The sequence below is a fragment of the Triticum aestivum genome, chromosome 6B, assembly GCF_018294505.1.
Source record: "Triticum aestivum cultivar Chinese Spring chromosome 6B, IWGSC CS RefSeq v2.1, whole genome shotgun sequence".
NCBI classification, from domain to species: Eukaryota; Viridiplantae; Streptophyta; class Magnoliopsida; order Poales; family Poaceae; genus Triticum; species Triticum aestivum.
In genome coordinates this window covers 721,765,886-721,792,054 of record NC_057810.1, presented here as the reverse complement: position 1 = coordinate 721,792,054, position 26,169 = coordinate 721,765,886, and the positions used below count along the sequence as shown (strand labels likewise).

At 43.5% G+C, this 26,169-nt stretch overlaps 2 protein-coding genes across 4 annotated transcripts; one reads left to right on the top strand and one right to left on the bottom strand.

Annotated features, from left to right (window-relative positions):
- The first annotated feature begins 2,158 nt into the window (after window positions 1-2,158).
- Window positions 2,159-9,976, top strand: LOC123140031 (uncharacterized). 2 transcript variants are annotated; one of them, XM_044559763.1, is made up of 19 exons: window positions 2,159-2,428; window positions 4,060-4,177; window positions 4,291-4,353; window positions 4,440-4,502; window positions 4,598-5,251; window positions 5,358-5,510; window positions 5,671-5,784; window positions 5,890-6,121; window positions 6,305-6,514; window positions 6,640-6,690; window positions 6,796-7,082; window positions 7,169-7,297; window positions 7,646-8,019; window positions 8,394-8,565; window positions 8,691-8,798; window positions 8,918-9,049; window positions 9,187-9,290; window positions 9,386-9,563; window positions 9,705-9,976. In XM_044559763.1, the coding sequence occupies exons 1-19, from the start codon at window positions 2,244-2,246 to the stop codon at window positions 9,708-9,710; spliced, it is 3,333 nt and encodes a 1,110-aa protein (XP_044415698.1). In that variant the 5' UTR covers window positions 2,159-2,243; the 3' UTR covers window positions 9,711-9,976. The 2 variants fall into 2 exon arrangements, with proteins under 2 accessions (XP_044415698.1, XP_044415699.1); XM_044559764.1 differs by lacking the exon at window positions 4,440-4,502.
- Window positions 9,977-10,219: 243 nt separating this feature from the next.
- Window positions 10,220-15,747, bottom strand: LOC123140029 (uncharacterized). 2 transcript variants are annotated; one of them, XM_044559761.1, is made up of 7 exons: window positions 15,590-15,747; window positions 13,899-13,967; window positions 13,733-13,807; window positions 13,515-13,652; window positions 13,208-13,387; window positions 10,578-13,048; window positions 10,220-10,454 (listed from the first exon to the last, which is right to left on the bottom strand). In XM_044559761.1, exons 1-6 carry the CDS (start codon window positions 15,680-15,682, stop codon window positions 12,080-12,082), a joined length of 1,524 nt encoding a protein of 507 aa, XP_044415696.1. In that variant the 5' UTR covers window positions 15,683-15,747; the 3' UTR covers window positions 10,220-10,454; window positions 10,578-12,079. The 2 variants fall into 2 exon arrangements, with proteins under 2 accessions (XP_044415696.1, XP_044415697.1); XM_044559762.1 differs by having other exon boundaries at window positions 13,208-13,351.
- Between the last annotated feature and the right edge of the window lie 10,422 nt (window positions 15,748-26,169).

Below are 26,169 nucleotides of genomic sequence, written 5' to 3'. Positions count from 1 at the left end.
AAAGCCAAGATGGCGTACAGCGTGAGAAAAACAAGAACCAGCAAAGCAGCGACGGGATCGGCGGAGACACCGGCGGCAAACGTACAGGCCACAGTGGCGGCGAGACCCTTCACCAGGAACGTTATGCGATTCATGTCACTGCCGGACGGGCCCCTTTTCATCACGAGCAGCGTGACCAGCAGGACCAGCCCCGTCGCGAAGGTGAGCATGTTGAGCGCCATGAAACATGGCACCGTGAGGCCTCCGTCCCTGGCAGCGAGCAGGCCCTCGTCGTTGGCCAGCTTGGTCTTGGCGTCAGAAGCGGCTCCGCCGTGCGCGGCTATCAACAGTCGGAGATAGTCCTGCGGTATCCACGGAGGCGGGTGCATGGCCGCCTGGAAGGCGAAGCCGACAAAGAGCGTGGCCACCGTCATCAGCCACCCGCGCATCTTGTCCAGATACTCCGCGTCTTCTTTAGCTCGCTGAGCTGCCGCCACCGCCACCGGGTCCTCTTGCCCGGCTGCCGGATGACCGGCGCCGGCGCCGGCACCAGCACCAGCAGCCGCCGCCTGAGGATTCGCATGACCGTTGGGGTCGTCACCTGCCCGAGGCACAACTTCTAAGATTTCATGAGGCTCAAAATCCATCTAATGATCTATGCGCAGATGTTGCACAGCTTGTTCAGTTGTTCTTTGTAAGATGTAAATAAAGCTGGGTTTCCTCTCCTTATATGCAAGCATATACGGTATATAGCTTTCATATAAGTAATAACACCAAAAGAATACTACTTGGTCAAACTTTCTACACATTGCATGTAGCTTTCAAATAATAGTACCACACAATACAATAATACTTCAAACAGTTGACTTGTAGTCAACAACGTAAGACAGAGAAGGCGTCAATTTTTTTGGACATGGTACGTAGTTTTCAAATAATTAATAACACCACAAAAACTAATAATACTTCAATCAATTGACATGTAATCAATGGTATGGAGAAGACATAAAGGTGGCATCGAAATTTTTAGACATGGTACGTAGTATTCAAATAATAAAATTGTTATTATTTGCTTGGTTGAATTTTAGTCAATGATATGGAAACCATGGAGAAGACATCAAATTTTTTGCACACGCTATGTAGCTTTCATATAATAATACTACAAATAATAATACTTCAGACGGTTGACTTGTAGTCAATGATATGTAGAAAACAAAAAAGACGCTGTCAAAATTTCTCAGCATGATATGATAGCTTTCAAATAATTATAATAAATAAAACAACTACTACTTCAATTGGTTGACTTGTAATCAACTACATAGAAAAGACGGACAAGGCGTCAACATTTCATGACCACAAAGGTTTTTGTCTTACTAGCATATGGAAAAGAAAAGTGCCTCTGTCAAGAAGCAAACAGCATACCATGAATCTCATCGTGCAATCACGGCATCTGCCATTGTAATGTGAGAAACTTTTTTTTTTTGAAATGGGGTGTACCCTGGCCTCAGCATCAACTGATGCACACAACCGCATTTCTGTTACTGTATGTATCTCGGTTGTTATATATCATCATCCATATCCATTCAATCGGCTGGCTTAATCTTATGGTTCTGCCTGCGTCATGCCACATGCGACACAAATCTATGTAGTACGTAAATAGATTGGCATCAGGGCGAGGGCGAACTTATCTATATTTCTTTAAGAATTGATGATATGCAGACTAAAAGAAAAATGATAGGAAATCCTATTTTTCTCTCAAAAAATAAAAACTCTATTTCGAACTAAGTTATAAAATTAGTAAACAATAAGTATTGATTTTGATATTTAAGAGAACAAACTGTATATATTAGTGGGCCGCGCAAAATACAATCCAAGAGAAACGTTTCAGCCTGAAGCACCTTTTTGTTGCACTTTTACTATTTTTCAGTCGTCTGAAAACAAATTCGTCTCAGGTCGTTTTTTAGTCCGTCCGATTCACACGAATCTCCGCGATTTTCGTTTGTCCTCAGTTGGATGTGGGTACGTGGCGGACTTTTCCTGTGTTGTTGGGCTTTCGGGTTTGCGGGTCTATGGGTTACGTTATTCGATCCGCGAAGCTCCAGGTGTTTTTGAATTTTCTATTCAGTCTGTGGGGCGGCGGCCTTTGTTGTATTGAGGAGGGGATTGGTGGGGGTGGGCCGAGGCGGGGCGGAGACGGCGGAGGAAAGGCGGGGGCGGAGGCGGCGGAGGGGAGGCGGGGGCGTCCTCGCCGGTGTGTAGCAACGGAGATGGCGCGTGCCGAGTCCTCCGCGAGGAGAGCTTGTAAGCAGGAGGCGTGCTCCACAGGGCCGGCTGCACGCAGGTCAGATGTCGGTTTGGAGAGGAGCTCGGCGGAGCTGCGCCGCCGTGTTCGCCACCAGCAAGCTTCAGTCGGTGGGTGCGACGGCAGTCGTCAGCGCCGTCGGGGCGCAAGGTATCACGCTCCTTCCTGCTGCCCTTTTTCTGTTCTATATGTCTATGCCCTCTGAATTTTAGTTCGTCGCGATTGTCACCGGTCACAGACCTCCATAGCAGGGGGTGGTTTAGTTGTTTGTAGTTTCGGCCAGGAAGGTGTGTGGTAGAACAGAAACGCCCCTGAATCTCTTCAATCCTGGGGGAGTTTTTTGAGTGGTTCATCAGAGAACGCCCTTGAATTTTGCTGCAGGCACCTGTATGTGTGTGTCGCCCAGTTTCCGTTCACTAATTACGCCTCAACTTTGTCTTGAATGTAGTTCTCTTTTGTTCTGGATGTAGACCTCATTTTCAGTCTGATTGAATTTTCCACATATAGTGTGTTACCCTATAAGATATTTGAGAAGCCCAAGGAATGTTTGTAGATGGTCAGAGGATAGGTAACTGAATGTATGCGTTCTTTTCTTCTGCAGGAGTACTAATGTGGAGAAATTGTAGGGTGCCACTTTTTGTTTGTCAGCTTGATTTTGATGGCTTTTAGTTAGTAATGGATGTTATTTGTTTTTCAGAGAGTTTAGTGATTACGTAGAGAATGGCTTAGGGATCATCTGAATGTTGTGTTATGCACCAACTAACCAAGCAGTAGATTGTTCTGAAACTAGTGTACGCAATGGAATTTGTTCCAGTTACCCTCTTTTAATCTGCATAAGTGGGAAGTGGAAAGTTTAGATATCTGTGCTCATACATGTTCTTTTGGATCTATATTTTCTTCCTTATACACATATCATTTTTGAATGTTTTTTCTCATAATTCAGTATGTAAGTCTGTTTGGTTATCTTAACCTGAACGAACAACTTGCTCATCTTTTTGTCCTGTGCATCGATGAGTTTGCAGGAACAGCAGAGTTTGTCCTTGAAATGCAAAATATTTTTTCCCCTGATGATTGTCAGCTTAAAATGTCCCTTGGCAGCGTCAAATTTCATATTCAGTAGTCTGTATTTTTTCTTTTTTTGCCACCTCTGAAACTAAATGAATAGATGTTAAGACGCTCCTTCAGTTATGAGTTACTCCATAATAGCACCAGTATGTTTGATGTCCAGTGTTCGGATCCTTTTTTGAAAAGGCTTTCGGAATGACCACACGTTTTTTTATCTTGTCCGATGACTAGAGAGTTATTTTAGCTCACATTATGTCTTCATTCTTGGGGTGTATTCACGTGCATTCTTTCAAATGTCGTATGTTTGATCATGTTGTCACTATCTATGTTGTTTCAATTATGTTTTTTCGTGCCATGACCATGATCTAGCCCATAGTCATCTTGTAGAAGTAGTTAGTTATGTTTTTACTTTTTTTTGCTGCGAGCACAACATTTTTTGGTCAATCTTTCAGCTGGGTGTGGAGCTCCACTCCCACCGGATAGCTTTCACGTTCTGTTCAGTTTTATTTCTTAGTGTGTTTTTTCCTCCATGTTTTTCATTTTGTATAGCTTGCAACAGTTTATTTTGCTTTCTAGCATGCTCCTTATCTTGGTGTATGTTTACTTTTTCTATAGTTTTCAAAACACTAGTGTTATGGGGGGAGGGGGTGTGTTCTGGACGTCTGATGTTCTTTCAAGACTATTTTTCTTAGCTTTCTTTTTGCCCATACATGTAGGTGTGCAGATTATGCAGGTCATATACCTTACAGCGTTGGCTATGACCACAGCTACGATCCTGATAATGAAATGTCAAGCAGCGACAGTCTGGAGAAGAGTAGCACATGCAGTGATGATGTATGTCCATGTAGATTTTAATTGGTTTTTTCATACCTTTTTTTTTGTTCCTGTCTTTTTACATGTGTAACAACTCCTTTCTTTTCTCTTTTTCTGTTTTGTTTGCTCTGAAGGAATCTGTGTCCAGGAGGAAGAAGATGCAAGAGGATGCTCTATTCGGCTTTTTCAAGAAGGAGGTACGTTTTATCTTCTTGTTTTTAGTTTTTTTAGTATTTTTTTATGTTGATGGTTTCTGTTTGTTGGTTTCCATCATACCCAACAGGCTCTCAAATCTCTCAAGAGGGAATTCTCAATTTTTTGTCAAAACGCTAATATCAAAGTCGAGGTTGCTGAATCTCTTGTACAAACTCTATGTTTTTGCATCACTGAATTCACTTTTTTTGTTAGTCTTAGTCTGCTTTTTTCAATGTGGTTTTTCAGAATAAAAGGCTAAAAGCAACAGGGCTAGGAAGGGATGCGTATAGTGTGTATGCCACCAAGTACTTCGCTGAGATACTCAAGCGTATGGCTATTGGCCGGAAGAATGTGATCTCAAAATACGGGTTCGAGCATCTCCTGAAGTTTGAGAAAACTGAACTCCCTTCTCACTTCACTAGATGGATTGTTGGTTGCGTAGACACAATATCTTCCCAAATCATTATTGACGATCAGAAGATTATCTTTCTTTCTAAGGAGTCTGTCCATCTTGTGTTGGGTTTGCCGAACAGTGGCGTTGTAGCGATGCCCAATAAGGAGAGAGGGAGGAGTTTCATTATGTCTAGGTTCAATCTTTCAGAAATTCCAAATGTCACTTTCTTTGGAAATATGCTCACATCAGAAGAAGATCTTAGCGATGAGGACACCTTTATATGTTTCATGGTGATTGTTATGTCATGCTTTCTGTTCCCTTCTTCAAATGATCATATACACACGGACTTCCTATTCCTTCCGGAGGATCCTACTGTCACAAGGGGATTCGACATGTGTCTTCTTGTCTACCAATGGATTTTGGCCGGCATCAACCAATATGTGTTGTTTGGTAGGGAAACCGGCAGGAAACCAAAAGCCTTCGATTTCTGGATATATTGCTTGGCTGTAAGTGTTCAGTATCTCTTTTGTTCTTTTTGTTTTTTTGGTCACACATACCCTGTCTATTGTTTTGTTCCTTTTCTCTCTAAGTTTTTTTTTGTGTTTTTTGAAGGTGTTGTATTTAGATAAGCTTGACTTTGGTGTAAAGGTGGTCGAGCAAGGCACCCCAAGGATTCTTGCATGGAAGGGTAATTTGATTAAACATTTCTCGGAACTTGACCGGAAGAAGAGCAACTTGTTTGGAAGGAGACCGTTCAAAAAGGAGGTGTGTTAGATGTTTTTGCATTTTTGTGCTGAACATTTTTTCTATCAGTAGTTGAAAAGGGAGGTAGGAACATACATCCTTTTTTTCTTTTCTGTAGATAGTCTTTATTTTTGACTATTTTTTTCCTTTTTTCTGCATCAATCATTTTTCTACGGCGCAGCATCTGTTTGCAACTGAAATGGGTGCTCGTCACGGCATTATACAACAAGGATCAATGTCAGTATCTTTCAAAGAGGAAATGTTGTCATCTTATGCTAACGTTCTACATGGGCAGGTTTTAGTTTTGCCTTTACTATGTTTTGTTATCTTTTCCTTAAGTTTTTTTGTCATTTTTTCAGTGTAGTTCTTTTTGTGTTATTAATATTATTGTTCTTGTCAGATTATTCAGGGCATCATTGGCAGCGCACACTGCGACAAGATAAATGAGTCTGGTTTTCAAAATGTTCAGGAAGCAATAGCATCAAATGTGTTGAAGTTTCTATCTGGACCTGGAGTATCATCTCTTTTCAACGCTGGTGGTCAGGGCACCCTTTCAAAACTAGGATCATTAGCGAAACAGAAGATGGGCATATCAAGTGAGGATGATAGAACTCACAAAAAAGGTTTACGCGGTATGCATTTTTTAGTGTGTTTCATGCTCTTTTTTACTTGAGAAGCTCATCAGATACTTGCTCTGTTTTTTTTATTGAAAATTATTTTGATCACTGTCAAGTTATTTTAGTTTTTGTGGTCTTCATAGAAACGTTTTTTATTTTACTTATGTGAGTATATGTGTCTTTTGTTTTGGAAAGCAGAGTATGGTGAAAGCAGTGATGTGAATGAGAAGCTCAAGCACGTTAAGAGCAACATCAGTCGAACAACTGTCAAGATCAATGAAAACATGGTTTCATCAATTGCAGCTAGCAAGCATTCCGACACAGGAACGAGCAACAACAAACTTCCGTTGCAACCTGTTGTTGAGAACAGTTTGTCGTTAGTTCATAAGGACTCGCATGACGCTTTAGGTTCATTCGTGCACTTTTTCTCCATGTTCCTCTTTTATTCCCCCCCCCCCTTTTTCTGTGTTCTTTTCGTTGCTTTAGTAATTAGTAGTGGCTTTTTACATCGTTTTTTTGTGTTTTTTCTGCAGCAACCCCAGAATGTGCGATTACTAAAATTGTTGAACACAGCAATGAAAAAGGTAAATCTATTTTCTTCTTTTTCTTTGGTACTTAAGTTTAGTTTTTTCTATAAATTGTGCAGTCAAGTCTTAATTTTCTCTTCTGTTCCTTTCCCCCCATCCAAGTGCCCGAAGTGGAAGTAGTGAAGAAGGTCAGGGCTAGGGTGTTCAACACAATGCATCGTGAGCAGGAGTTTTCTTTGATTAACACATTCCCAGCAGGGTTGAAGGAGCGCAACTCTTTTCTTCAGTTTAGTGTGCAACACAGCCAGGGCACTTTCACACGCTCCATCAGTCTTACCGGCACAAAAAAGGATGTTGGAGGTCAGATTGCACCTCCTGAGGCAGGGCAGAGCAATTACCAGATGATTAACCACATGTCACCAATTGGCCGTACAAAGCTGTTCAGCGAGGTCAGCTTTTTATGCATCTTTTTTGTTTGTCGCATTTCTTTTTTTTTGTCACTATGTTTTTTCATCTAACACCCCCTGCACTATAGGACTGCAACATTGGCACCAGCAACAACCCTCCTAAGCTCATGGCATTGGCAGACAAGTTTTCAAAAACCAGCCAAATCATTGGCACAAAACAAGCACCAATCCCAGTGGCCGATCTTTCCCCCTCTATGGTTAGTGTTTAGTTTCTTTACTCTCTTTTTTATTTTTATTTTTGTTATGAGGCTATGAGGGATATAGGGACCTGAGTGCGTCTTGTTATACCTCTCGTATTTAGTCATTTTTTAGTCTTGTCTTCTTAGTACTTTTATTCAGCATTTCTCTGTGTTCTACACGCTCACCATAGTTCAGCAGCTCAACCAATCAGCAAGCAACATTTTTTTGTCAGCATACATAGCTGGACAGTCCTGAAATCTTCAATCTATATTTTTTTGCATATGTGTAGCCGTTTTGGCTCAGTTTTACATGATTTTTTTGCATGTTAGCTTTCACTGAAGCTTTTTTATTTTTGTTTTTGGCAGCCAACTAAGAGGAAGGCAGACATCGTTGATATCAGTCCAACAAGTTTTGGTGTCAGGCAAATCGAATTAGCTAAGAATGCAGATCTTGTATACAACAATCTAATCGGACTAATTGCGAAACGTCAATGCCAATCTACGGTAGGGGTAGAAGAGGTTGTTGATGTGCCAGACGACACTGATAATCATATCATTATCGATGAACTTGCACCGGACACCGTTCTCAATCAAGGTGGACATGATAATTTGATCATTTTGCGACCAAAAAGTCTCCTGGAACTCCCAATCGAGGAAAATGAAAAGTTCCCTGTGTCAAATGAAGAGTGCATGCATTACAACTCAATAATCGAACTTGCCTATACAAAAAGAATTCAGAGGTATGTTAATCAGTTTTTTAGCCTTTTTTATTAAGTTAGTACAAGTTTAGGGCTTTTAGACTCTAGATAGACCAGCTAAGGTCTGATACTTTGAGTTACTGACAATATAAACATTAGTGAATAAGTAGGCAAGTAAGGTTTTTAATTTCACTATCCTGGGATATGTTCCTAGTTCTACTTGAATAGCTCATGGTAAGCATAGCAGCATACAAAATCTATTTTCCCAATATAGCTTAAACAACGATCAAATGTTGTTTCATCAGAAGATGGCAATCGCCAAGACCAAGAACACCGACTAGATTATTCCTGTTCGCCCATAGAAAAGTGTGGCCCTGCCTGATCAGTTTTTTTTGTTCTATGTGGCGAACAAACAGGAACTATGCGTTGACGTACTCAATGGTTCATTGCAATTACGTATCACTTGGACAAAGCCTTATGCCAACCGGGCACATCGACAATTTCCTGATCCCTTGCTTTTGTCGGAAGTTCTTCGAGGACCATCATCCCTCAATCTCTGGAAGGCACCATTTCTTCCCGAACATTGGCGTATGTTCTTATTTTGGCTCAGCATCTATCATTTTTTTTGCTTGTTTTTTATGTCATTATTTTTGGTGTACATTACCCTCCCTCTACTTTGCCATTTTGGTCATGTATTTGTCTGTTCCCCGCAGGAGTATATTCTGAACTACCCAAAAGACGATAAACTAAGATCAATTGCCACTTCTTTTTTGGGGGCAGGATCAGCAAGTAGGGGTAAACGGCTAGATTTGTCAAATACGGTGTGTTCTTCTCTGTCCTTTTTTTCTTTTTTTGTTTGTGTTCTATTTTTGCCGTTTTGATATTTTTTTGTTCTAACTCTATTTTTGTGTGTGTTTATTTTTTTTGTATTTTTGATCAGCTGTTCTTCCCCACATGCCTCGACAACCATTGGATAGTGTTTGCTGTCAATTTCAAGTGGAAACTTTTTGCTTTCTTGGATTCTTTTTACGACAAGGACTCATATCTTCACAAGTCTATCAGAGAGAAATTTGTAAGTTGTTCATCACCTTTTTTTTGTTTTTGTCCATCACACTTTAGCATCACATCATTTTGTCTAAATGCTTTCCCCCCATCTATATGATTTTAATCTTTATGTTTCTTTTTTCATCATTTTTTATTTACATGTAGATCAATAACTTCATCAAGTTGTGGGAAATCATTTCCCAAACAGACCAGCATAATTTCAAGATTTTCAAAAGGATGTACCCTCACGTGCCAAAGCAGATTAATGGGTCAGGGCTCTCTTTTCCCACCTGCTCTGTTTTTATTGTTGTTTTTATCCCCCTTTTTTAGCTTGCTTTTTCTAAAACATCACCTCCTTTTTCAGAAATGATTGTGGAGTGTTTGCAACAAAGATAATGGAGATATGGGACCCAACCTTGGATCTATGCAAGATTTTCTCACATGAAGACATCCAACACATAAGAATTCAGTACATGAACCAACTTTTCTTTTGTAAGAAAAACACTGCAGACAAGAGCCTTGTCACTGGTTTCAACTTACAGGTTCTTCTTCTCATTTATTCATTTTAACTCTTCATTTTTTTTTTCTCATTTTTCAAAATTGTATTTTTTTCGCATCTTTTTTATTCTTTTTTTGCATTTTTTCTAATTGTCTTATGATGTGCGTTTTTTTCCTTTTGATAGGGGTAACTTCGTCAGCGATCCTCCATGATAGCGGTGTCGTTCTCTGTTTCTAGGCTTGTTTGGATGGGCATCAAGAGAAGAAGAGAGCTCATTTTAAAAAATTCTGTAGCATCATCTAGATCATTTTGTGTAGTGTAGTGATCAATGAAACTGTTGAGGAAGTTGTCGTTGGTTGTACGAGCATCTCATATTGTTGTAAATGGTGGCCACTTCTTTTTTCATGTAAAGACAAATCTTCTATTCTATGTCATACGTATTAGTTCTGAGACAGACTATCATTTACTTTATCATTTTTTTTGTTCTCCCGTAATTTTCACTATTTTCAGTTTTATTAATTGTTCAGATTGGCGTCAGATCTTCTTCTCTATTCTTTCTTTTAGTTTCCCTCAGTCTTATTTAGTATGTCTTCAGCTTTTCTTTTTTGTAGTTTCTTATTTTAATCTTGCAGTCGGTACCTAAAAGGAATAAATTGTGCTCGGTAAGTCCCTCCCATTCGCTTAGTCACTCTCTACTTCTTTGCTTCGGCACCTCGTTTTTTCCTTCCTTTGTTCAATAAGTTTGTACAATCAGAAAATGTAAATAGTCCTGACTACTCCTTTGTTCTCTATCCATGCAGGGTACGAGCAGATGGAGTTAGAGTTGCAGGGTAGGAGCCACGTCATTGCTGCAGTTGGGAGACCTCGTCGGTAGGTATGTTGGTAGCGTTGATCTCTTTGTTCTTTTCCCTTCTAGCATTTTGTCGTCCTTGCCCTGTTATATGCATGAAAAGAGTTATTTTGTTAGTTGATAACAATACCATTTTTTTACATTTTTTATATGAGTGTGTCAATGGAGTGCTATGTTTATTTTCTAGTAGTTTTTATAGGGAATCACCTCCATCAGCTGTGCTTGGCTGGTTTGTCTTCCTATATCTCTTCTTTTTGGGGATGTCGTATACTTTATCCAGATTAGTGCATTTCCTTTTTGTGTGACCCGGATCATTACAGTGGCTGCACTTGTAGAATGTCTTGGTTTTTATGCGTTCTTGTATGGTCATCATTCGTGGGCGCCCTTTTGTGTGTGCCTTATCAGGATTCAATAGCCCAACAGTTGAATTGTTGCCCCACTCTGCACCATAGTTGTCAGTGTGCCTATTGTCTTGTTGGATCTGTTGCTCTCCTCTGTTTGTTCTCCTTGCCCATCCATCTCTTCTTCTCCTTCTCTATCCATATCAATTAAGTGTTGTTGAATCCTGAACATTTCTGATACCAGGTATTCAAACTTCCTTTGACTCTTTGATGCGTTTGAGCCAAGCTCCATTAGCTTCATCCCTAGGACATTGTATCTCAGTTCGTCATTATCTAATATGAGTGGAATCTCCTTGGGTTTATTCATTTTCTTGCCTTGTTTCCTCCATCTGTCTATTATGTATTTGTCTGGTATCTTATCCACCTCAAGGTGCAGCATCACTTTCAGAATATGAGAACACAAAATGCCATCCTTTTCAAACTTGCAACAAATGCAGGAGTAATCTTCTTTCTCAGTATCCACTTGCACCACATAAAGCCTTGTCCTGTGTTCTTGTTTGTAGTAGTTCTTTGCCTGGTATAACATGTATAGTTTCATTTTTTCCTCTTCTCTAATTTGCAGTCTTGTTACATCATTCAGAATGAGCTGAAATTTTCTGAAGATGCTTATGTTGTACAGGCTGTGTGCTTGTCTCTCGATGTAGTACTTAGTGTTGAATGATTTCCAGGAAACTTTTTTGTGCTTTGCATTATGGTCAAGCTCATCCTCATTTGCATGGATGTTGTCTAGTATTCTCTGGTATTCTCGTAGGAAGCTTGTCATGCTGAACTGTGCACCAACCCCCTTCTTGAACAAAGCATTTGTGCCCTCACTCCTAGATGTTGTTTGGATGAATGGGAAAAACTTTGTCTTGAAGTACACTGGCACAAATTTTTTCCTTGCTTCCCACATGTCTTGGAAAATTTTCACCTCACCCACATTGTAACTTTCAATCATTGTTTGCCATAGTGTTTCAAACTCTCTCTCTGTCAATGAGTTATTCACTATGTCATGAAAGTCCTCATATAACCCTTGATTCAGTTGGAACACTCTGCACCCTTTCTCTTCGGCTTTTTTCATCACATGGAACAAGCATGTTCTGTGTGTTGCTTGTGGAAACACAGCTTTTATTGCCTTTTCCATTCCTCTATCTTGGTCAGTTATTATTGTTTTGGGTGCCTTGCCTCCCATTGCTGCTAAGAACTGCCGGAACAACCACTTGAATGTGTTAGCAGTCTCATCGATAATAAGGGCACAAGCAAACAAGTACGTCTTCCCGTGTGGAGAAACACCAACGAACGGTGCAAATGGCAAGTTGTACTTGTTTGTTAGGAATTTGTGTCAAAGTTGATGCAGTCCCCATACTCTTGGTACATTATTCTAGATCTAGCATCTGTCCAAAACACACTCCGGACCTTGTTTTTTGCATCTACTTCCATTGAGTAGCAAAATCCAGGGCTCTCAGCTTGTTTCTTCTCGAAGTATTGCTGCACTTCCATGACGTCACTATTTTCCAATTCTCGGTTTATTGTGGTACCATAGTTACTCACTTTCCTTTTGTTGTATGGTAACTTGTCCATTCCTCCTCTTATGTACGCCAATACTGCCACTATCTTCCTCGTAGGTATGTTGCACCTTTTCATTGTTCTGATCAATGCTTTCTCTTCATCAGACATGTAAACATGAGATCTAAAAAACCTACTGCCAGGGTTGAGCTCATGGTTATGATCAAGATTGAGTTTAGTTATGTGCCATCTTCCATCTTTCAAAGAAATTAGCATGTGTGCTTTGCAGTTTGTCTTCGCTATGACAGTGCTTTTTCTTTGTACAGACAAGTTTTCCATTTCAACCTCTGTATTATGCCCATACTTGTTGCATTTCAGTGTTACCCTTGTAACTTCTCTGTCCCTTTTTTTGCTGGTTGTGCGGGCAGTCGACACAACAGATATGGAGAAACCAGCTACAAAGGCATAGAAGTTTAAGAACTTTTGAGCTTCTTCCCTCGTAGCAAAATGCATCCCTGTTTCAGGTTTCAGCTCGCTATCAATTGTTCTGTCGTTCCCTCCTTCTGCGGCCCGTCTTTCATTTTCCAAAAAATCTTCTATTGTTTCTTCATTGATTTCATTATCTTCATTCTTGTTGTCTTGCACTTGCAGATGGCATGCATCAGTTGATGTTCCCGCCTCTCGAGACTGTCTAGAGGAACCAGCATACACACATGTCGGCGAATCGAGATTCCAGGTATGATTTTGCTCCCTCTCAGAAGAGCCGTCTCTTTCTTCATTGTTTGTATCAACCTGCACGTGTTGTAGTGACGAGTTAATCATTAAATGTGTGTCAAATTATCTCATTTTTTTCTTTTTTCCATTAGTATGATAGTTTCTATTCTTTTTTGCTTACTGATGCCCTTTTGTGTTTTTTTCTCTAAGTTTCTTCACTATAAAACATTTGCTCACCTGATCCAAGCGAATATCATCAAAGAGGGTTGGCCTCCATGGATCTCCTTGACAGTCATCAAACGATATATCATCCCCTCCCTTGGATAATTCAAAAGTTGTTGTTTGTGCATCTAGATCCTCCATTTGCACAGGAGAATTGTCCTGGTCGTCAACAAAGTCACCCATCATGCCTAAAAACTGAAAAAAGGGAACATTGAAACCTATCACATGTCCTTTTTGATATTTTTCATCATCTGTTTTAAGTTTGTCACTTTTTTCCTGTTTCGCATTTTGCTTTTTAGTTTTCTTTTCCCAGCCCTTTTACCTGAAGGCTTGGTGTGCTGTTGGACGTGTAGTCGCCGCCCAAGACCTGAGCCGCCTTTGTTTGTTGTGAATGTAGAAGAGGTTCACCCGCATCGCTTGTTTGACCAATGTCAGCAGCACCCAAGCACGACTCCGGTCCCTGCACATCAGTGTGACGAAAGTTGGTCTTTATTTTTACTTATTTCAAAATTTTCTTTTCAATTTTGAATCTGCCCGCACCTGGGTATTGATTGTCTGAGAGTCTCCATTTAGGTCAATATAACCCTTCAACAGCGCCACATAAGAGAAGTTTGGCTGTTTTCATGCACATAATTACTTTTTGTTAGTTTGCACACAAGTTGTAAGGCATAAAAAATATGAAGCATTTTTTCCTTCCTCCATCGACCTGCATGAACAGAGCTTCTTGGCTTCCAATGCACATATCATGCATATCCTCATTCACGCAGCTGTTCACCTGTAAAATCCAGTCTCTTTTTCAGATACAATATAGAAACTCAAGAACAAATATGTGACAAAGAAGTAGTTAATTCTATCATTACTCTCTTTTTAGTCATATGTCACATTGAGTCAATTTGCATTTCAGTCATAATTATTTTAGTCTTTTTCTATGATCTTGTGTCTTATTCAGTGTTATTTCAGTGTTAATTTGTATTCTTCTCAGTCTTCTTGGATTCAGTGTTATCTGCTTTGGATTCAGTAATTAAGTTCTTCAAGTCATATTCAGTGTGTGTTCCTCAGTATTTTTTTTTCTTTCTATCATTCATCTGTTTCAGTTCAAGACTTTAATTTGTGTTCCTCAGTATTTTTTTTCTTTCTATCATTCATCTGTTTCAGTTCAAGACTTTAATTTGTGTTCCTCAGTATTTTTTTCTTTCTATCATTCATCTGTTTCAGTTCTTAGTTATCAATCATTAGTTATCTTTATTCCTTAGTCCTCTTGGTATTCTTCTCAGTCTTCTTGGTATTCTTTCTATCAGTTATCTATTTTCCATCAGTTTTCTGCTTCGGATTCAGTAATCAAGTTCTTCAAGTCATATTCAGTGTGTGTTCCTTAGTATTTTTTTTCTTTCTATCATTCATCTGTTTCAGATCCAGTGTGTGTTCCTTAGTCTTTTCAGTTTTAGATTTCTGTATTTTAGGTTCAGTGTCATTTTAAACATGAATGAAGAATTTATTTAGTCATGTTTATCAGTTTAGTATATAATATATATATCTGTGTGTTTTCTTGTTTCAGAATCTGCTATGCTTTCTTTCTTCAGATTTGTCCATGCTTTTAGTTTTTTTAATGCGACGAGGAGGCATATTTAGCCGATGGACGTAGATGGAACCGGCAGCAAGAGCAGTAAGCCTTTCTAAATGATTTGAGATTAAGTACATTCTGTCTTCACTGATAAGTACACTATCAAGGACCCAGTAAGCCTTTCTCTAGTCATTTTTTTTTGTCATTTTTATGTCATTTTCATCAGTCTCTATTAGAAGTAATTTCACATGTGGTTTTTTGTAAAGGAATGCAAAGTCATGAACTGTCAAATGTTCTTTCACTAAGTTTTTGAGTTACCTACTTCCCCTAGGGAAAATCTGCCACTGGTACTAGTAGCTTACACATGGACTGTCTTCTTTTCTTCAGTCTAGTTTCTGAGTTATTTTGCATTGTCCTAGGTAAAATCTGTCACTAGTAAGGGCCAGTTCTTTTGGGCAATTCTCCCAGAATTGACCCCCTCCCCAGCTTCTCCCAGAATTGTCACTCCATCGTTTTTTACAATTCCTAGCTAGTTAAAGTCTAATTAGTTAGGAATTGTAAAAAATTATCAAGTGGCAATTCTGGGAGAAGCTAGGGAGGGGGTCAATTCTGGGAGAATTGCCCAAAAGAACTGGCCCTAACAGGGGGGTGTTGGTGCGAAGGGCATCAGCCAAGATATCTAAGTTGATCCCCTAACCTCAGCCAAGATATCTAAGTTAATCTGACACAGAGCACCTGTCTTCTCTGAATTTTCAGTTTTTATTCACGGGTTGAAAGATTCTTCAGTAAGGGAAAGTATGCAACTAGTGAGCTGGGTTGGGGCGAGAGGGATGTACCTTAGTTTGGGCAAGGGCAGTTCGCGGCCGCGCCAAGTAGCCCAAATCTGGATCACAAAGAGCATCCATGTCTTCTCCCCCGTCAGCCGCCATCGCGCCCGTGCTCAGACTTTTACTTGAAGAAGAAGAAGGTGATCGGGATAGAAGGAGGAGGAGCACGGAAAGGCCTGGGCTGGGGGTGGGGGGTGGGGGGATGGGAGGGGCCCAACCCAGCTTGCTAAACGGGTGAGAGAGAGAGGGGGGTGGTGGGCAGCGTGGGTTCTTTTTGTTCGTCAGCCTTCGCGTTCTTGCATTAACGGGTCTGCCTGGCGGCCCGTATAAGGGGCAGGTTCCTTTTACGTAAACTAGAAAGAGCCCAAGAGGCTTGGGCAGATTTTTTCGACCTGAAGCAGGAAAGAAAATAGATGTTTTCCTGTACTGATTAGTTTCTAGACACAGGATATACTCAGACACGTGTCAATCAATCAGTGGAACAAAAAACGGCCTGACACCAATTTAAAATCAGTCGACTGTTGATTAGTCACTCCCTGTTGTTGTTGTTGCCACCTACGTCAAAACTGGCCCTAGACCCCGCAACGGGTCTGAAGAGCCCAAATCCCACCATCGCTAGCCCCACGGCCGATCGAACCATCAAACATGCTCTCCTCTCATTGGATCACCACCGTCACCCACTCACACACCCACGCGAGTCGAGCGAGTAGGGTTGCTTCACCCTCTTCATCGCCGCAACCGCTGCTCCGGCCTCCGGGGGGATGAGATGGAGGTGCTGGTGGAGACGAGCATGAAGGTTGTGTGGGAGGTGCTGGGCAACTCCGTGGTCGATGAGCCCATCGTCGACTATGGGCTATGTAGTTGTTAGGTGAAGAACATGCATTAGGAGCGACAATAAGTTCTCAAAAAAAATTAGGAGCGACAATATGCCTATATATAAGGAAAGTACATGCATTAGGTGAAGAACATGTGTTAGTTGCGAATTAAGCGACGAGTAGCTGACTGCAATAATAAAAAACTTGTTGCTTGTTAATCGCTTTGCATAGATCAGTGGCAGGCTCCAGGCACGCACCCGGTATGCCCTATTGGTACAGCAGCGCCAGCCGCCAAGTATGCAAGGGCGCAAGGCACCCACAATCCTTGATCAGGGTCAACCGAATCACCGTCAATCCATAAGAACACCAGTTCACCGAATCTCCACCAACTCTCTCCAAGCAGTACAATGACATCCGCTTCGCCGACGGCGAGACCATCGACGACTTCGACATGTGGATCACAAACATGGCGCAGCTCGAGGAGACCATCCAGGAGAAACGGGTCGTCTCTGTAAGTTCCTCTCCGTCGTCCCGAAGAGGTATTCACAAATTGCCTTGTCAATTGAGACACTTGTTGATCCGGCGCTCTCCATGGAGGAGCTCACTCGGCGACTGAGGGCTGCCGAGGAGAGGTGCGAGCTGGACCAGGTGGAGTCAAGTGTCGGGCGTCTCCTGTTCACGGCGGAGGAGTGGCACGCGTGCCTGGATCCGGAGGCAGCGGCTCCGGGTCAGGGCACGGCGGCGGACGCCGTGGGCAAGGCCGCAGACACGGTGGTGGACGTGGCTCCGGCAGACACGCAAAGCCTACAGATCAGTGCCGTCATTGCAAGAAATACGGGCACTTGGCGCGTGAGTGCAAGACGCGCATCCGCGAGGAGCGCATAGAGGCGAACCTCGCCGAAGAAGGCGGGCACGCCGCGGACGGGCACAACGACAACTCGACGCTCCTCATGGAGGTGATCGCCGTGTCCCCGCCACAGGGTGTGGGGGAGCACGTCATGCTCAAGAGGAGCGTGCAGAGGCGAACCTAGGAGCGGAGGAGGCGTCATGCGATGGTCAGTGGTTTCTGGACACCGGCGCGTCGAACCACATGACCAAGGCGACGAGTTCACATCTACTACGCTCGGCGAGTACTTCGCGGACCAAGGCGTGTAGCGGCACCTGACGACGCCCTACTCGCCGCAGCAGAATAGCATGGTGAAGCGGCACAACCAGACCGTCGTCGGCATGGCCCGGAGCATGCTCAAGGTGAAGAACATGCCGAGCTGGTTCTGGGGGAGGCCATGGCGACTGCGGTGTTCATCCTCAACAGATCGTACACCCGCAGCATCGATGGTAAGACTCCGTACGAGTTGTGGCACGACAAGAAGCCCGTCGTGCACTACCTGCGTGTCTTCGGGTGCATGGCCTACGTCAAGAACACGCGGCCCGGGCTGAAGAAGCTCGACGGTCGCAACACGAAGATGGTCTTCATCGGCTATGAGGCGGGCTCGAAGGCGTACAGGGTGTACGATCCACTGACCAAGCGCGTGTACGCGTCGCGCGGCGTGGTGTTTGACGAGGGCGTGAGCTGGGATTGGGCCGCCACCGACGTGCCCACAGCAGAGCCGCTCGTCGTCCACCATGAGCTCCCGCTCACCACTGAGGTATAGGAGGTGCCCTCCACACCGGGCGACGCGAGCAGGGAGCGAGAAGAGGACAACCACACCACGGTGGGTTCTCTAGCCACGCCCAAAAACACGACCGTGGTCGCATCTCCTGCCACGTCCCAGAGCGTGGCCGTGGCCAGATCTCCAGCAACACCGTCATCCGGCGCGTCTACGGCCTCTCCGGACGGGTCTGGCGGTGGGACACGTCCCGACGAGGCTCCAGAGGAAGTGGAGTTTGTTACACCGCCTGCAACGCGGCTCGACTCATACAACGCCGACAACGATCCATTCACGGGGCACCGTTTCCGCCGTCTCGCAGATGTGTACGGCGGGGCGGCCAAGTCATCTTCGCCAGCGGAGCGCCTACTGCTGGTCGAAGAGGAACCAACTACATTTGTAGAAGCAGCGCCCCATGAGAGCTGGCGAAGCGCGATGCTGGAGGAGCTAGCGTCCATCGAGGAGAACGGCACCTGGACGCTCGCTCATCTGCCCGCGGGTCACACAGCCATTGGCCTCAAGTGGGTTTTCAAGCTGAAGAAAGATGCGGTTGGCATCGTCGTCAAGCACAAGGTGAGGCTCGTGGCCAGGGGCTTCATGCAGAAGGAGGGCGTGGACTACGGCGACGCGTTCATGCTCATGGCATGGCTGGACTCAGTGCGCGTCATGGTTGGCATGGCGGCACAGCGCGGCTGGGAGCTGCACCATCTTGACGTCAAGTCGGCCTTCCTCAATGGCGAGCTCAAGGAGGAGGTCTACGTCACACAGCCACCTGGCTTCGCGGAGAGGCGAGGAGCACAGGTGTTCTGACTCCACAAGCCACTCTATGGGCTGCGGGAGGCACCGCGAGCTTGGAATGCCAAGCTCGATTGCACTATGCAACAGCTTGGGTTTGCAAGCTACCCGTCAGAGCATGCCATGTACGTGTGAGGCAAGGGGCAAGCACGGCTTCCGGTCGGTGATGAAGTCATATACCTAGGGTAAGGTCATGAACCTGTCCCAGGTACCCTCCCCAAGGACATCTACAGAAGAAACCGTCTTCCAGTCGACCAAGGGAGATTCCACTCGACGGACTGGAAGACACTCGACGAACTTGAAGACACTCGACCATGAAGACTCACTCGACCACCAGGAGTTCAAGATCTACTTTGTATCCAAACGGTCTGTAATTAAGTAGTCTTTATGGTCATGATGACACTTTATGTAAGGCGTTACCAGTAACGCCAGGCCTTAATGTACTTTAACCCTCCGCTACGTGCGCTGGCTGGGGTCTTGGCATCCTCTATATAAGTCACCCCCCTCCGTTGGCAGAAGGGTTCGCACCCCTGTAACTCTTACGCATATAATCCAGTCGACCGCCTCTGGGCTCCGAGACGTAGGGCTGTTACTTCCTCTGAGAAGGGCCTGAACTCGTAAATCTCTTGCGCACACAACTACTCCATAGCTAGTATCTTGCCTCTCCATACCTACCCCCTATTCTACTGTCAGACTTAGTACCACGACAGTTGGCGCCCACCTTGGGGCAGGTGTCTTAGCGACTTATTGGAAAAGTTGCAATTTTTCCGATTCCCATCATCATGGTTTCAGGTGGAGTTTTGGTTGAGGGCCGCGAGATCCATCTCGGCGCGCTCACGTTTGTCACCGACGACTCTGCCTGGCTGCAGGAGGCTCCGCTCGACGTCGACGCGCTCCCAGTCCGCGGAGCTATGCACTTTCGAGCGTGCGTCCGCGGCGTCCTTCTGCAGAAACCGTCGACCCAGTATAGGCCGGTTTTCGTGTCATCCTCCCTCCCCGCTTCTCGCCGGCGTAAGCGCTCCGGTCGGTCGAGGCTTCAGCGGTGGGTGAGGCACGCGGTGGCTCGCCAGTCGACCACCGCCCAAGTCGCGACAATCGAGCCCAACAAATCTCTCTACGGCCTGTTCGACCTGTCGACTGGCTCCGCAGAGACTGCATCCGAGTGCGACAACAGTGATCCAGCGGCGAAAGTCCTGATGGTCAATGGACCGCACGTTCCCCCCGGCTTTCCCGGTGTCGAGGGGGGCAACGGCGGAGGCGATCCGTCGCACGCCCATGAGGAATATCTCCCCGAGCCCCTCAACTCGCAGCAGAGAGAAGAGCTTCGTCGTCGGAACATGGATGCGCTTCACACTCCGATCATTGGAGAAATCCCTAAGGCTCGCGCCTTGGAGGATGCGCGCTTGGCCAACCTGGCCGAGCGCACTCGACTGGAGAACCTTCAGCGGGCACTCGACGAGCGCGCGCGGCAACGGATTCCAGACTCCAGTCGACGCCAGCTCTTTCCACCTCCAACTCAGGTATATCAAACTCTGATTCAGAATTTGGCAGCTGCAGCCCGTATAGCAAAATCGATTCAGCCTTCCCAGTCAGAGGCTGGCAGAGGTTTGATGCAGATCAGGGATTTGCTCCAGGCAGCAGGGGATCAGAATTCAGCTGTATCGCAGTCGCGGAACAGGATCCACGGCAGATCCGTGGCAGCGAATACAGTCCAGTCGGCTCATAGCCCCAGATCGCCCCCGGGGCGTGAAGGGCGTGGTGACCGACACGATCAGTACAGGAACCATGAACAGTATGATCAACGATTCGATCGCAATGATCGACGTCGAGTGCCTACTCCCCCCCCCCCCTTGTTGGGGAACGTAGTAATTTCAAAAAAATTCCTACGTACACGCAAGATCATGGTGATGCATAGCAACGAGAGAGGAGAGTGTAATCTACATACCCTTGTAGACCGAAAGCGGAAGCGTTAGAACAACGCGGTTGATGTAGCCGTACGTCTTCACGGCCCGACCGATCAAGCACCGAAACTACGGCACCTCCGAGTTCTAGCACACGTTCAGCTCGATGACGTCCCTCGAACTCCGATCCAGCCGAGTGTCGAGGGAGAGTTCCGTCAGCACGACGGCGTGGTGACGATCTTGATGTTCTACCGTCGCAGGGCTTCGCCTAAGCACCGCTACAATATTATCGAGGAGGACTATGGTGGAGGGGGGCACCGCACACGGCTAATAGATCTCAAGGATCAATTGTTATTGTGTCTTTGGGATGCCCCCCTGCCCCCATATATACAGGAGCGAGGGGGGAGGCGGCCGGCCTATGGAGGAGGCACACCAAGGGGGGAGTCCTACTCCCACCAGGAGTAGGACTCCTTCTTTCCTTGTTGGAGAAGAAAAGAGGAGGAGAGGGAGAAGGAAAAGGGGGCCGGCCCCCTTGTTCAATTCGGACCAGAGGGGGGCGCAGGCCTCCTTCCTTTTGGCCTCTCTCCTCTATTCCCGTATGGCCCAATAAGGCCCATATACTCCCCGACGAATTCCCGTAACTCTCCGGTACTCCAAAAAATACCCGAATCACTCGGAACCTTTCCGAACTCCGAATATAGTCGTCCAATATATCGATCTTTACGTCTCAACCATTTCGAGACTCCTCGTCATGTTCCCGATCTCATCCGGGACTCCAAACTCCTTCGGTACATCAAAACTCATAAACTCATAATATAACTGTCATCAAAACCTTAAGCGTGCGGACCCTACGGGTTCGAGAACAATGTACACATGACCTAGAACTATTCTCGGTCAATAACCAATAGCGGAACCTGGATGCTCATATTGGCTCCCACATATTCTAGAAGATCTTTATCGGTCAAACCGCATAACAACATACGTTGTTCCCTTTGTCATCGGTATGTTACTTGCCCGAGATTCGATCGTCGGTATCCAATACCTAGTTCAATCTCGTTACTGGAAAGTCTCTTTACTCGTTACGTAATGCATCATTCCGTAACTAACTCATTAGTTACATTGCTTGCAAGGCTTATAGTGATGTGCATTACCGAGAGGGCCCAGAGATACCTCTCCGACAATCGGAGTGACAAAACCTAATCTCGAAATACGCCAACCCAACATGTACCTTTGGAGACACATGTAGTACTCCTTTATAATCACCCAGTTACGTTGTGACGTTTGGTAGCACCCAAAGTGTTCCTCCGGTAAACGGAAGTTGCATAATCTCATAGTTATAGGAACATGTATAAGTCATGAAGAAAGCAATAGCAACAAACTAAACGATCAAGTGCTAAGCTAACGGAATGGGTCAAGTCAATCACATCATTCTCCTAATGATGTGATCCCGTTAATCAAATGACAACTCTTTTGTCTATGGTTAGGAAACATAACCATCTTTGATAAACGAGCTAGTCAAGTAGAGGCATACTAGTGACACTATGTTTGTCTATGTATTCACACATGTATTATGTTTCCGGTTAATACAATTCTAGCATGAATAATAAATATTTATCATGATATAAGGAAATAAATAATAACTTTATTATTGCCTCTAGGGCATATTTCCTTCAGTCTCCCACTTGCACTAGAGTCAATAATTTAGTTCACATCATCATGTGATTTAACACCAATATTCACATTTGTATGTGATTAATACCCTTAGTTCACATCGTCATGTGATCAACACCCAAAGGGTTTACTAGAGTCAATAATCTAGTTCACATCGCTATGTGATTAACACCCAAAGAGTACTAAGGTATGATCATGTTTTGCTCGTGAGAGAAGTTTAGTCAACGGGTCTGTCATATTACAGAGTCGTATGTATTTTGCTAATATTCTATGTCTACAATGCTTTGCACGGAGCTACTCTAGCTAATTGCTCCCACTTTCAATATGTATCCAGATTGAGACTTAGAGTCATCTGGATCGGTGTAAAAGCTTGCATCGATGTAACTCTTTACGACGAACTCTTTTATCACCTCCATAATCGAGAAACATATCCTTATTCTACTAAGGATAATTTTGACCAATGTCCAGTGATCTACTCCTAGATCACTATTGTACTTCCTTGCCAAACTAGGGCAGAGTATACAATAGGTCTGGTCCATAGCATGACATACTTTTATAGAACCTATGACTGATGCATAGGGAATGACTTTCATTCTCTTTCTATTTTCTGTCGTGGTCGGGTTTTGAGTCTTACTCAATTTCACACCTTTGCAACACAGGCAAGAACTCTTTCTTTGACTGTTCCATTTTGAACTATTTCAAAATCTTGACAAGGTATGTACTTATTGAAAAAACTTTATCAAGCGTCCTGATCTATCTCAATAGATCTTGATGCTCAATATGTAAGCAGCTTCACCGAGGTCTTTCATTGAAAAACCTTTTATTCAAGTATCCTTTTATGCTATCCAGAAATTCTATATCATTTCCAATCAACAATATGTCATCCACATATAATATTAGAAATGCTATAGAGCTCCCACTCACTTTCTTGTAAATACAGGCTTCTCAAAAAGTCTGTATAAAACCATATGCTTTGATCAACTCATCAAAGCGTATATTCCAACTCCGAGAGGCTTGCACCAGTCCATAAATGGATCGCTGGAGCTTGCACACTTTGTTAGCACCTTTAGGATTGACAAAAACCTTCTGGTTGCATCATATGCAACTCTTCTTTAATAAATCCATTAAGGAATGTAGTTTTGACATCCATTTGCCAGATTTCATAAAATGTGGCAATTGCTAACATGATTCGGACAGACTTAAGCATCGATACGAGTGAGAAAATCTCATCGTATTCAACACCTTGAACTTGTCAAAAAACCTTTTTGCGACAAGTCGAGCTTTGTAGATAGTAACACTACTATCAGCATCTATCTTCCTCTTGAAGATCCATTTATACAATATGGCTTGCCGATCATCGGGCAACTCCACCAAAGTCCACACTTTGTTCTCATACATGGATCACATCTCAGATTTCATGGCCTCAAGCCATTTTGCGGAATCTAGGCTCATCATCGCTTCCTCATAGTTCGTAGGTTCATCATGGTCTAGCAACATGACTTCCAGAATAGGATTGCCATACCACTTTGGTGCGGATCTTATTCTGGAAGACCTACGAGGTTCGGTAGTAACTTGATCTGAAGCTTCATGATCATCATCATTAACTTCCTCACTAATCGGTGTAGGCATCACTGGAACTGATTTCTGTGATGAACTACTTTCCAATTTGGGAGAAGGTACAATTACCTTATCAAGTTCTACTTTCCTCCCACTCACTTCTTTCGAGAGAAACTCCTTCTCTAGAAAGGATCCATCTTAGCAACGAATCTTGCTTTCGGATCTGTGATAGAAGGTGTACCCAATAGTTACCTTTGGGTATTCTATGAAGACACACTTCTCCGATTTGGGTTCGAGCTTATCAGGTGAAAACTTTTTCACATAAGCATCGCAGCCCCAAACTTTTAAGAAACGACAACTTTGGTTTCTTGCCAAACCACAGTTCATAAGGCGTCGTCTCAACGGATTTTGATGGTGCCCTATTTAAAGTGAATGCAGCTGTCTTTAATGCATAACCCCAAAATGATAGTGGTAAATCGGTAAGAGACATCATAGATTGCACTATATCCAATAAAGTACTGTTATGACGTTCGGACACACCAATAAGCTGTGGTGTTCTAGGTGGCATGAGTTTGTGAAACTATTCCACATTGTTTTAATTGAAGACCAAACTTGTAACTCAAATATTTGTCTCCGTGATCAAATTGCAGAGACTTTATTTTCTTTTTATGATCATTCTCCACTTCACTCTGAAATTCTTTGAACTTTTCAAATGTTTCAGACTTGTGCTTCATTAAGTAGATATACTCATATCTGCTCAATTCATCTTGTGAAGGTCAGAAAATAACGATACCCACCACGAGCATCAACACTCATTGGACCATATACATCGATATGTATTATTTCCAATAAATCAGTAGCTCGTTCCATTGTTCCGAAGAACGGAGTTTTAGTCATCTTGCCCAAAAGGCACGGTTCGCAAGCATCAAATGATTCATAACCAAGAGATTCCAAAAATCCATCTTTATGGAGTTTCTTCATGCGCTTTACACCGATATGACCCAAACGGCAGTGCCACAAATAAGTTGCACTATCATTATCAACTTTGCATCTTTTGGCATCAATATTATGAATATGTGTATTACTACGATCGAGATCCAACAAACTATTTTCATTGGGTGTATGACCATCGAAGGTTTTATTCATGTAAATAGAACAATAATTATTCTTTGACTTTAAATGAATAACCGTATCACAATAAACATGATCAAATCATATTCATGCTCAACGCAAATGCCAAATAACATTTATTTAGGTTTAACACTAATCCCGAAAGTATATGGAGTGTGCGATGATGATCATATCAATCTTGGAACCACTTCCAACACTCATCGTCGCTTCACCCTCAACTAGTCTCTGTTTATTCTGTAACTCCTGTTTCGAGTTACTAATATTTAGCAACCGAACAAGTATCAAATACTCAGGGGCTACTATAAACACTAGTAAGGTACACATCAATAACCTGTATATCAAAATATACCCTTGTTCACTTTACCATCCTTCTTATCCACCAAATATTCAGGGCATTTCCACTTCCAGTGACCATTTCCTTTGCAGTATAATCACTAGGTTTCAGGCTTTGGTCCAGCTTTGGGCTTCTTCGCGGGAGTGACAACTTGCTTGCCATTCTGCTTGAAGTTCCCTTTCTTTCCTTTTGCCCTTTTCTTGAAACTAGTGGTCTTGTCAATCATCAACACTTGATGCTCTTTTCTTGATTTCTACCTTCGTCGATTTCAACATCACGAAGAGCTCGGGAATTGTTTTCGTCATCCCTTGCATTATAGTTCATCATGAAGTTCCAGTAACTTGGTGATGGTGACTAGAGAACTCTGCCAACCACTATATTATCTGGAAGATTAACTCCCACTTGATTCAAGCGATTGTAGTACTCAGACAATCTAAGTACTTGCTCACTAGTTGAGCGATTCTCCTCCATCTTTTAGCCATAGAACTTGTTGGAGACTTCATATCTCTCAACTCGGGTATTTGCTTGAAATATCAACTTCAACTCCTGGAACATCTCATATGGTCCATGACGTTCAAAGATGTCTTTGAAGTCCCGATTCTAAGTCGTTAAGCATGGTGCACTAAACTATCAAATAGTCATCATATTGAGCTAGCCAAACGTTCAAAACGTCTGCATCTGCTCCTGCAATAGGTCTGTCACCTAGCGGTGCATTAAGGACATAATTCTTCTGTGCAGC

Excerpts from the sequence above, each read along its gene's own strand:
- LOC123140029 (XM_044559761.1), bottom strand. The coding sequence starts at position 15,682 with ATGGCGGCTGACGGGGGAGAAGACATGGATGCTCTTTGTGATCCAGAT. Across the intron at positions 13,808-13,898 it reads AAGAAGCTCTGTTCATGCAG|CCAAACTTCTCTTATGTGGC; the intron begins GTCGATGGAGGA and ends GCATGAAAACAG. Across the intron at positions 13,653-13,732 it reads CTCAGACAATCAATACCCAG|GGACCGGAGTCGTGCTTGGG; the intron begins GTGCGGGCAGAT and ends ACTGATGTGCAG.
- LOC123140031 (XM_044559763.1), top strand. The coding sequence starts at position 2,244 with ATGGCGCGTGCCGAGTCCTCCGCGAGGAGAGCTTGTAAGCAGGAGGCG. Across the intron at positions 4,354-4,439 it reads TCGGCTTTTTCAAGAAGGAG|GCTCTCAAATCTCTCAAGAG; the intron begins GTACGTTTTATC and ends CATACCCAACAG. Across the intron at positions 5,511-5,670 it reads GGAGACCGTTCAAAAAGGAG|CATCTGTTTGCAACTGAAAT; the intron begins GTGTGTTAGATG and ends TCTACGGCGCAG.